Below are 12661 nucleotides of genomic sequence, written 5' to 3'. Positions count from 1 at the left end.
TTACGAATAAAGTAGTATAATTCATATAATGTTTATTAGAATATAAACTTTAAAATTTCACTTAACAAAAAGTGTTAGTTTACGTACAGTAAGACTCAGGGTATCAACTCAGAAGCCAGTTGAAACGAGCAAATTTGTAATCAATATCTCATGTACAACGTACAACTGTTTTGGGTAGAATGAAATATGGTTATCTTGAGGTTTGGGCTACTCTGACAGAGCTTCAATGAAGCCTGAAACTAATTTAGCGGTAAAAAAAAAGGAATTTTCGTTTCGAGAGAGAAAATTGATTATTTTCAACCCACTAATTTATATTGGTTTGAAATTGGCTTATTTCGACTGACTAAACAGGCAGTGAAACGTAGTTTTAATACAGATATTATAAGAAGCTTTTTTTCTAACACTGTGTTCATTTTCGCCTATACTGTACATCATATTATTTTCGATATTTTGAGAGACATGGGTGCATGGTATCCGAAAAACTAATTTTTTCGAGACACATTGGATAATTTTAAATTTAGTCGGCGGCATTAAAAAAATAGTAGATTTTTTTCTGTAACTTTTGAACCGATGAACTGATTTGGTTTTTTGAAGTGGCGTTTGAAGCGGCTTATTACACTGACATCACTTTGAAAATAGTCAAAACACCTTAGCTACGAGTTCAAAATGTCGATGTGTAATGAAACCTTAATTTTCAATAATCGAATCGAAATAATGGACTTTTCTATTTTTGTAAAATTTTCTTTAGCGGAAAATTGAAAAATATTGATGGATTAAAGCGTTCACAATAAAATTTATTAATGTTCTATATTATGTATTTATACGGTTATTTGAATTAATTAAAATTTTAATTAAATAAAATATGCAAATTATCAGTGAAGAGGATGTGATGGAAACGTATGAAGTGAATAACATTGTCGGAATGTTAATATTGTAAGATTTTTCATTTCAAAAACGTCTGCAAGACAAATTTTAAAATTCTATGGATGCTTATAATGCATATGAGAGTACTGATTTTATGAGTTTCAAGTTTGCTTCCAATATGATGTTCTGCTATATTTTCTTGTATGTATACGTATAAATATATTTGAATTAATTTTTTTATTTACATATATTTAATTGTTTGTGAAAATCGATATGAATCTGAATATTAATGGTGAATGAATACAATAAGTAGATGTGTACATAATATATCCCGGTTTGTTAAATGATTGTAAATAAATGGTAAATATTTAACAATAAATTAAAAAAAAAATATTTTCTGATTAATGTTGCAAGCAGCCAAAAAATAATCACTATCTAATCATATTATTTTATAATTAATAGATTCAAAAATTGATATTATAGATTAATTTTCATAGCTACAATTAATTAGATAGCATCCAATGGATTAGTGAAAAAAAAGAATGAAAAATAAATCGATAAATGATAAGCTATCGTATCTATACTGAGATAAAAAAAATTTAATTCAAGAAAACTTGTTTACTTGATTTATAATATTCGATAAAAAAAAATTTTACCTAATTAAATCTAATACCAATTGTGTAGTCGAAATTAACACACTCGTCAAATAATAGTGAACCGTCATCAAATAAACTACAGATATTCAACTGACCTTGAAATGTGTTTAAAGTGACAAAAAAAAAAAAAAAACTATGGCTTGATTATGGTCTTCGAACATGGACCACACTTGTTTTCAGAGAGAATTCGCACTATTGAAGTGTAAAGTCCTCCCAGATATTAAATCGACGTCGATTTTAATCCTCACTCGTACAAAAGGAGTCGAATCTCACGCTGTTCCTACGCATTATAATTACTAACCGAAAATTTCCGACGGATTCTAACGGTGACTTATTCTCTGGAAGGACTTTAACATTTTTTATTTTGATAATAATGGTTTCAATCTGATTATAAATTTATACTGGTTATTATGTATTACTATTAAAATTAAGTAAATATTTTTTTGGCACGATTCAAGTTAATAAATATGTGAACTAAGAATTACTTCTACAAGGTTTGAAAAAAATGGAATCGCTGAGGTAATTCACTGTAAAAAACTGGGTTAAGTCTTCTCGATATCCGATGTTAAATTTAACTCCGATGTTAAACAAACATAAATTTTTTTATGTGTTAATTATCATTCGGAATAAATTTACAAGATTCCCGAGTCAAAATATTTGGATTAGATTGAACTCTTGTTAACTTAAACAGCTTAGATATAACTAACCTGATATTGATGGACTTGAAATAGTATTACCTTGACTTAAAAAGCTTAAATAAGACTTAGGTGGGCTTAGGCATCAAGTTGGACTTATTTATGACTTATTCTTGATAAAACTAACCTATCGAAAAATAAAAGCATGAAAAGAAGATATGAATCCAAACTAGGTTAGCAAAGAGCATCGAATGGAGAACACCAGATGACGACCTGGTGCATGTCACACAGCTCGCCTGCAAGGAGAACTTCTAAACATTTTTCAAAAGATCAATTTTTAATCTAAAAATGCTTCATCTTTGTCTTTTTATGCTTGGAAACGCCAAAAGACGGCCTGGTGCCTGATATGTACCGGTGCTGCTTGTTTTCCAGGCATTCGATGCTCTTTGCTAACCTAGTTTGGATTCATGCTTTTATTCTTCGATAGGTTAGTTTTATCAAGAATAAGTTATAAATAAGTTCAACTTGATGCTTAAGCCCACCTAAGTCTTATTTAAGTTTTTAAAGTCAAGGTAATACTATTTCAAGTCCATCGATATCAGGTAAGTTATATCTAAGTTGTTTAAGTTAACTTAAGTTCAATCTAATCCAAATATTTTGACTCGGGTTAGGACATTCAAATTTACAGAGAAATGATCATTTGTAAACTCAACGTTACTCCAATGAATCGAACAAATGCAATTTAATAATTATAATATAGCTATCAAGGTATGACAATGGTACAGCCGAGTATGCTCGTTTTAATCCCTTACGGATGTTACAATTAAGTCTATTTTAACACACCGCTTTTGTATAGTGTGTATTTAAGTAAATTTTAATCCTTGAAATATGTTATTAATCATATAATTGAAAAAAAAAATGAAACAAGTCCTTAATTTCTCTTGAGAAGAAAGTGATTTTATTAAATACAAATTTAAAATAAAATTTGTTTGATTATAATCTCATTTTACTCATCTTTGTCTTATAAATATTTTTCAAACTAAGTAACCAAAGAAAAAAATGTCGATTCAATAGTAAATTATAATTTATAAAATATAATTTATAAATCAATTTAAACTTGAGTGGTTTACAATATATGGTTGTACACTCTTATAAGTAACACTAATGAAGTAATTTGAGAGTTATTAAGTTAAATAGAGGAAAATTAATTGTTACGAAAATGTAGTCATTTATCGATTGAAATATAATGTCCTCTTTGAAGAGAGGAACAGTAAAGTGTACATTATAATAATATATCTATATGTATAATGATAAAAAATTTAAGTATACACATTAAGACGTTAATAAAGTATAGAGTTTCGATTTTTGAATAATTAAATTCGTTAAAATAATTAAAATTTTAAGTAAGTTAATTATATAAATAGTTAATGAATAGAACGTGATAAAGAAGTATAGAGTGAATAACGTCATCAAAATATTATAAGATTTTTAGTTTTAAAAATGTATAAAAGAAAGATTCTGTTGATGTTTATATTGCATAAGAAATCACTGATTTAATTAATTTTTTTTAGTCCGAGCCTAATAAGATGTTCAAGTATATTTTCTCGTTTGTATTCAAATAGCAGGACAAATAACTAACATTTTCTTTATTTTACTTATTTACGTATCTCTAAAATTTTTTGTAGAAATTTCGGTAGGAATTTGAACATTAATAACAAAAAAAAAAAAAAAAATTTCATGTTTGGCGAGAATTTTATTTTACTTAGATTTTTCTTCAGTGTGTATACTTCGATTGCGGGTATGACTGGATGACACTTTTTGTAATTTTAAAAATACATTTCTTGTTTTAATCAATTTAAAAATTTGATTTTTAAATAGATTTCTCAAATAAATCTATCTATTGTATTCCTTATTCTAATACAAAATTTTAATTTCAAATGAAAACTTCACGAAATTTTCGGAATAGACATTCGAAAAAAACTAGCGCTTAAGTTTTCGAATTTCCAGTACAATATAATTAAAATAATAATTACTAAGAGTCAATTTTTTTTTTTTTCATATTTTTAATTTAGTGGAGGCACTATGTAAAGTATAAAAATTTTTATGTAAAATTACATTTTTATTTATCAAGAAGAAATAACCCTATAGACTTAGTTGCGATCTCACCAAATCAATTATTCCATCTTTCAAGCACCATAAAAAATAAACTAATCAATTGAAACTAAAGTTATAATAGTATTAATTAATGCTTATTCCCTAAGTTTAACATGAACTTTACGATATGGAATTGTCTTATTATTTAGAAGTAATTAGGGGATAAATCTGTGAACGTTTTTCGATTTGTTTTTTTAGTTTTCAAGACCATCGAATTATTTTAAAAAATTGTTAAAAAATGAAGATACGGGATCAAGTTATAACGTTCGGTTCAAAAGTATTTCAGTAATAAAGCAATAAAATGTCATTTTTATTGAAATTGAAAAAAATTTTTAAACACCCACAACTACCAAACTAATCGAGCGTTTTTCTCATCCTCGATCTTGATCAAGTTAATCGTTCAAAGACTAACTGTACCAAATTTCATTATGATTCGATACACATCGACCTACGTTTGTATGTCAATGGTATTTTTCAGCGTTTGTCAAAAAAATAAAATATCGTGTTAGTAAATCCAAAAGGTATATATTTTTTTCCGCCTAACTAACTTTGAAACCAAAAAGATGTATAATTTTTTTTTTTTTTAATTGCTAATCATTTTTAATCATTCTAAAGCTGAAAATTTGAAAAAAATACTCTCAACTATAAAATAAGTCTACAAAACAATGAGAAAAAAAAAATATACGCCCTTTTGGCTTTAGGAAACTCTCTAAAACCAAAAGGACGTGAAAAAATATGTCCTTTCGGAATTAGTAACGCGATATATTTCGACAAAATATTTTGAAAGTTGCGATATGAAACCTTCGACAATAGATAAATTTCTGAACGAAATTTATGGTAATGGTCTAGAAGTGGGGCTCCACATATTTTTCAAAGTTCCAAGTGCTTACACCTTAAATATCTATAATTAAACTTTTTCCACGTGTTCAGCTACACGGCGGATTAAATTTTCTGTATGTGCTTTTGTCTTTAACACTAGATATCTATCCGAACCTTGCAATCAGAGAGTACAAAATTGATTAAAAAAAACATAAAATCATGCTAATTTTCCAAAATAAATTTAATAAATTTTCTAATAAATATAAATGATTAATTTTATTAATACCGTAAGATGGACGGTGGCAATAGAAAGGTTTAACTAAGAGCTACAAAAATTTTTTTAACTCTTGTATAGTGAAAATTGGCATATTTCTGTTATTTCAATACTTTAACGGTGTACAACAGTTCACCTAATATTTTGTTGCAAGTAGTTTGGACGGTATCCGCCTTCCTTTGCTAGTATAGTGTCTGGCTGAAGCCCACAACACAGTTTTACGCCGGGTTGTACTGGTAAGAGATGTAGTCTAAGGCAAGAGTGCATTAACATAGCCTTACTGACGAGTCCGTTAACGTACTTAGGACGAAACTACAGAAATTATGGCAAATAGGCATATACCTTAAATTTTAGTGTTTGACTTAAGAGTCAACACACAGAATGAAATGAAAAATATGTCAAATAATGCAGTGTTGCACGAAACTGAAAATTCATGAACTTAACATCTGAATCAAGCATAATTTATACCTTTGGTATACACTTAAAACTTATTAAAGCTCAAATAAAACCTAAAGGAGCAATTATATCTTCAATCCGCCGACTAATGCTAGAGAATGAAATTTGTTTCAAAGCAATTTGTCTATATTTGGATTTTTGTTTGATATAAACAGGTGGAGCCCCGATTATAGACCATTACCAAATTTATCTAAAAACAATATAAGGAAAAAATATGAATTTAATAGATACCCATTGTTTCTATTTTCGTTAATGTACAATTGTAAATTAATTTAATGACGAGGTTTACAGTATACGGTTGTCTATTCAACAGTGAAGGATGCTCATGTGTTGACAGTTAGAGGGCTCGTAATATTATTTCTCATGGCATGTAGAGAGAATGTCGGTCAACAATCATATTATCAGCAATAGCGTTGCTGACAAATTTTATAATGTGACATGCCACAAGATCGAGTTGACGTAAATCCACTATGAATTGTTACATGATTATAACAATAAACTAACATTTACATAGATTTAAAAAAAACCATATAAATTTAATGCTTATTTCTAAAAAAAAAAGTTTCAATAATACCTATTATAAAATTCGTAGGAAATGATGTAAATACTAATTTCAGCAAAATAAATTTTATGTTAAACTGCCAAATGAATAGTAGTAACGGATTATATATTCTTATTACAATTGATCTGAACCAAGCTTAACTTTAATGTTTATTAATGTTGACAGTTCTGTATTTCATGAAAATTTTAGCCTTACATAAATTCATCCAGCATAACTATACCTTATATATTTTATAAATGTGTCTGGTATTTAGCTAGAGCAATAAATTGTAAGTTATATAACGAGATTATTTGATAAATTATTGATAAATTTAGAATGTAGAAACACGAAACACTAAGGAAACACTAAGTTTTCGGGGACTCAAATACGGGAAATCTTTTTTTTTTTTAATTTTTCAAAAAGCAATTATATATCGCTTAAAGTAAATAGATTAAAAAAGTTATTGAAAGTTAATTAAATTTAAAAATTAAAAAAATTGTAAATATTTTCAAGTTGATTATTGAAATACATCTGAAGTAATTTGACCCTGAAAGTTCTTTTATTGTAAATTGATAAGAAAAGAAATCAAACTGATTTCATATTATTTTTTTACAAGAACAAAATTTTCCGAAAATGGTGAAAGAAAATTCAAAACAATGCTCATTTATATTTACAAAAATGATTTTGGAATGTTTAAAAAACATTGAAAAAAAAAAAAATTTTTTTTAATAAAATTTTGGGAGTACCCCGTTTTGTCTCCCACCCCCTCTTCGCTGTATTACAATACATTAGAAATGATTCCGGGTCAAAAAAATAACTTGAATTCAACTATTTTGATTTAAATTCAAGTCAATTGAGCCAAAACGAAGTCAAATTTAACTTTTTTAACTTAAATGGATACTAAGTAGATCAAAGTAGCTAAAAACAAGTGAAAGTTGATGACAAACACCTTTGATTTTGACTTGGTTGTGGTTAATTGGTCCTACTTAGTATCCATTTAAGTCAAATTAAAATTTTTTTTTTTACCCGGGACTATTTTTCTGCGATTATTCAAGTCAAGTAAATAATAAATTCCAATTTTGTTTTCGACAAGTGTGTGAAAATGTCAACAACATAAATACTTGTGAAATAACAAATGTCATACAATGCAGTTAGTAACGGGGTGCAACAAGTGTATTACGTATACATAACTACGCTACGGATTTAGTAAGGAAAAGAATAGTATTCCCCTCGGGAACAGTGCTATACGGTTATCATGTGATATTACCTAGACGTTGAGTATATCAACTTGTAAAAACATTTTTTCATCATACTTAATTTCTTTAATCATAGTTAAATAATTATTTCCAACAATTAATGCGGAAATGAATTATTATCTAATTAAATTGATAATACGTATGTTAGAATTAATTTTTTTCCAAACGTAGTACGTTATTTGCCTATGAATATTTATTTGCTTGCTATCATTTAGCATTGATTATTTTTTAATGTCAATTAGAAAATAAATATATATATATGTATTCAGTAGTAAAGTATTGCATTTTAAAGTGAAACAATTAATAGTTATAGGAACAACAAGAAAAAAAGTTAATTGGAAAATATCTACCTCTGAGCTGGAGGTGGTGCTGTCAGCGCTGTCAGTTGTTGTAACTGAAGAAAGGGGTGAACGAGTGCCCCTCTGCACCCAACGATCCCGGATAATTGCCACCCCTGTAACCATCCCTATTCTACTCCCAGCACTATTGCTAGTATTTTTATCTCCCCCGCCTCCACTTCCGCCTCCTCCGCCGCATGCTAACTCCAATACATCCCCAAATACTTCCGACAACTTGTCCGGCACTTTGACGAGTGCGTCCAATACCACTGTTATGTCTAAGTGCTTGTAAATATATTTCTATTTTTTTTTCAAATATATAAGTATATAAATACTTCTTTATAATCGTTATTCTATCTTTATTCTTAAATTTATTATTCAACAATTAAATAATTTATTTATTATCAATAGAAGTTATTTTATAATTATAAATATAAATTATTTGTGCTTTTAAGCGTATTGTTTTACTTTATTTATTCAAATCCTTTTTAATAATTAATATGTGATTGTCAATTATCTTATTAGATTTTAAAAATATTTTATTTATATATTTTATGATTGTTTCATAATTATTATCAATTTTACGGTAATTTAAAAATAAATTTTAATTAAAATTGTTGAAAATGACATAAAGATCAGATTGAAGTTGTCTATTGTTTTTTAACTTGGCTCTTTAAATTTTCGTTCTTCTAATTTTAAACTCAATAAAACAAATGTCACTCTCACTCAATTCGAGTACTTTCTTTATGTGAAATATTTACTCGACTGATTATTGTGATTATGACGTTGATGTAGTTTTCAATAAAAACAAAAAAAATATAATAATAGTAGTAATGAATAGATTGAACGACAGCAGAAGTGAAGAAAAAAAATCTATCTATTTTTTTTCAATCTATCCAATATAAATGGACAGATTATTCGAATAATTATATTTTTTTTAGTATTAAAAAATAAAAAATTAGGCACTGATCTTTAAATTATTTTTTAATATATCAGTTAATCACTTTTGAAACCACTCTCTTATTTATATATATGTTTATAAATTCAATTATATGTTTTTTCATTAGCTATTGTATTTAAATGACTTATTGAAGTTGTCGTTAACACGATATTATTTGTCAGGCCACGAGTGTACAATGAATACGTCACCAGTAGGTGCTAGTAATTGTTATATATTTTCCTAAGTACTCTTTTTCCTTTTAATTTATTTCTACTTATCGACTACTTTTTCCGATCGTTTTCACTCTACGCATCGTCACGATCATCACACTACAGCAGCTGGGGTGTCCTGAAAACGATGACGACGACGACGACGAATCGTCAAGGAACAAAGGAGAGGGTAAGCTCCTGCTTGTGGCAAGTGAGTCGACGCGAAGCCGACGAGGGTGGTGCTACGCTATATACAGGGAGACGAGTTTCCTGATAAGCTAACAGTACAGGTAAGAGTGAGATATCTATGCGTGCGTCGCAACAGGTTACACTCGCTTCAACTGCGTACGTTCCTGGATTCCGTGTCGTCAAGGTCTACATCTACACTCTACACTACGTTATCGGTTTCTATATCTATATGCAACCTTAACCTGATTATTTTTGACAAATTATACACATGAAGATGATTTAATATTTTTTCTTTATCATAATTTATTGTTTGAAAAATATTTTTATGTGAGGGATATTATTGATATTTCTTTTTTACGGTGCTCTCTTGTAAAAAATATTAAAAAAGAAAAAGAAGAAAAAAAATGTACGAGTTTTTTTTGTATTTCGTTGGATACACCCCTGTAACTTTGTCCTTAGTAATAGTGGGCTTCAGGGGATTTCAGATATTGTAGATAGATTTATTAAATAATGAATAAATAAATTATGGTAAGTATAGTTAACGAATTCATGGGGTTTGCTATCATATTTTTTTAGATTAAAATACTACTTTAGGAGATATAAATTGAGCAATTTTCCGGTAGAGCAAAAGAATTATTAAATGATAACATATTTTAATAATTGGAAATTATTTGAGGTAATATTGTCGATGAAAATTCCATTCGGAATTTGATGAAATTTGACAGTTTAGTGGATAATGATAAGAAAAAGATTCGATTAAATTTTTAAAGAACTACAGAGAAAAAATAAATTCGATAAAACCTGTGATTTGTCATGTAGCTCACTGTTAAATGTATGAAATTTCAAATTTTACTGATTCTCTGGAGCTCTTCAAAAATTTAATTGGATCTTTTTTTTATCATTACCTACTTAATTATGAAATTTCATTAAATTTTTAGCGGAAATTTTAAAACCGACAGTACTACCTTAAAAAATTTCGTTTAACAAAAATATATTCGATTAACATTGATTTAAAATAAAATGGTGAAAATATATTAAAATGAAATTAATAAAAAGTTCAAAAAACTACTCAATAATATTGTATCTTCGTTTATTTTCATTTTACCTTGGATAAATTTTTTGATCTCGTTTCAGTAGGATATAATTTAGCACATATTAAATTAAAAAAAAAATTTCTAAACATTTTGTTTGTTGATGATAAAAATAAGATCTCGATTATCAGCATTTAATACGATACTCAATTATTCAGATTCTTTTGAAGAGTAAATTATTCTTATAGAACTTTTTCTTTTTTAATATTCAATAATACTGTTGAGATAAGAATTTATTGAATGATTTCATTACACCAATAAATTACTAAATTTTGTAGAAAATTGCTCAGATATCATATTACAGGTAGTAAGATGATATACTTTATTGAGTATGAAAGAGAGAAGTAGTATAAGAACTATTAGGTCAGACACGAATAAAATCGATAGCTATCAAGCATCACTTGATTTGTTCGTTTGTAGTTTAATGCAATTTCGATTATTGATATCGTGTGAATAAAATATCTGTAATGTAGCGACAGGATTTGATAGTATTAAGTTTGTTCTGTATAAACTTTATTTTTTTTTATTTTTTAAAATTTTATTTATGATATCATTATATCAAATACTATCGCTTCCTATCATATTTTCATTAAATTCTTTACTTTTGTAACTCTCTAGCGGTTGGTGCTCTTGAAAGCTCTGATAGCTATGGTTTATTGTAGAGAGTTGTATTGATCCCAATTCTAGATTCTATATTCCCGCGCGGTAACACGAGGGGCTACCTCTGCTCTCCGTTATTCTAACCTTGTTCTCTACTCTCTACGCGCTCCCAACTGGGACCTCACATCTCATATGGATTCACACATATTTAAATAAATGCCGGAGTCAGAGTGTGTCACACAATAAAAAAATTTCAATATTTTCAAACGTTGTATACTATTTGAAATTTAAATTTCACTTTTTTTTAAAATCATTTTTATATTTGTTAAAAAAAAAATTTAATTTTTATAAAAATTACAATAACGTTTGTTGTTGTTTTTAATATAAATGTCGTAGTCGATTGAGAATTTTTTTGCGAATATGGATTTCATTTTAATTCAAAATCGCTGCGTCATTCGAAGTTCCGGTGTTTTAATTTTTAAAAAATCAATCTGCGTAAGGAGTAAGTAGAGAGTTTTTTTTTTAGCATAGTCACTTCGGAGTGATGTGGATTTTATTTTAAATCCACGCCCATTCTGATCCGGAGTTTTAATGTTGAAATAAATTCCCCTTTGGAGTGAATTTCTCTCCGCAGGGATTAAATAAAAATAAAAAATCATCCGCTCCGTATTCACTTCGAATTCGCTTAGATCTAAACGTATATGATTAAAGAGTAACAGTGAACGATGTTCAATTTTTTTTCATTTACGGGTAAACATTGAAAACCTAAAACAAAGAGTCTTTAGTGTTTTCTAAAACCTTAACAGAGGGCTAAAAATTCCATATTTTCCGGAATTTTAATTCGTATCCAAGAAAAACGGATTTTAAATTCTCATTTACTCTACGAGTACAATAAATGTGAGTTTATTCATCTGACTGTGAGAACGAAGTTGGGTATCGTTTCACCATGAGCTTGGCCAACACAAAAATAAAAGTAATACAATGAATGTTTTCAAGTCTAGGTGCAAAAAAAAAAATGAAATTTTGGATGATAAATCATTTAATCCAAAAAGCACTCGCGTCTATTGAATTGTTAAAAATGAATCTCATAATTGAAGAGGTATTTTAGAAATGTTAGCTGCATCTTTTTTTTTTTTTAATGAAATTTATTTACGCAATTCAATTTAGCTTCCTTGATAGCCATTTTGATCACAAGTTGACGGAAGTCGACAACCGAAATAAGATGTCAAGTTGACTGCAAAAACGTGATGGTGCAAACAGTTGACGGTAACTTGTAGTCAATTTGAAAGTAAAATTTTTTTCTTGCAATTTAAAGGCAACTTTATGATTCAACTTGCAACTCTATTACGGTTGTAATTTTGCGTCAACTTGTAGTTCATGTTGTACTCATATTACAGTCAAAACTTAGAACAGCAGAACAACGTAAGCTTGACGTTAATCTGGCCGAAAACACTGAACAGTAAGTTTTTGAAGAGAAAGTGTTGCTATTATTGATCAATTAAATTTTTAATAATAACCCAAGTGGCACTCTTGCCTTTGTGATATCTATAAGATATCAGTTTTTAGGCTGTCTTTTGACACATCAATAAGACACCAACATGTTGACAAAAAGATCAGAAATTTATGCCACCGAACATCT

At 28.1% G+C, this 12661-nt stretch overlaps 1 protein-coding gene across 6 annotated transcripts in view; it reads right to left on the bottom strand.

Annotated features, from left to right (window-relative positions):
* The window catches only part of LOC130663408 (synaptotagmin-5), a 55894-nt gene that overhangs the window by 19290 nt on the left and 23943 nt on the right, over positions 1 to 12661 (bottom strand). The window contains exon 1 of one of the 6 annotated variants that reach the window (XM_057462614.1): positions 8006 to 9270. The exons of the other annotated variants lie outside the window; for them this stretch is intronic. Coding sequence (XP_057318597.1) covers positions 8006 to 8119 — 114 coding nt within the window. The 5' untranslated portion in view covers positions 8120 to 9270. Of the gene's footprint in view, positions 1 to 8005; positions 9271 to 12661 lie in introns of those variants that run through there. 6 annotated transcript variants of the gene reach the window in all.

This window comes from Microplitis mediator, chromosome 2 (assembly GCF_029852145.1).
Source record: "Microplitis mediator isolate UGA2020A chromosome 2, iyMicMedi2.1, whole genome shotgun sequence".
NCBI lineage: Eukaryota > Metazoa > Arthropoda > Insecta > Hymenoptera > Braconidae > Microplitis > Microplitis mediator.
This window is presented reverse-complemented; position numbering and strand designations above follow the sequence as displayed.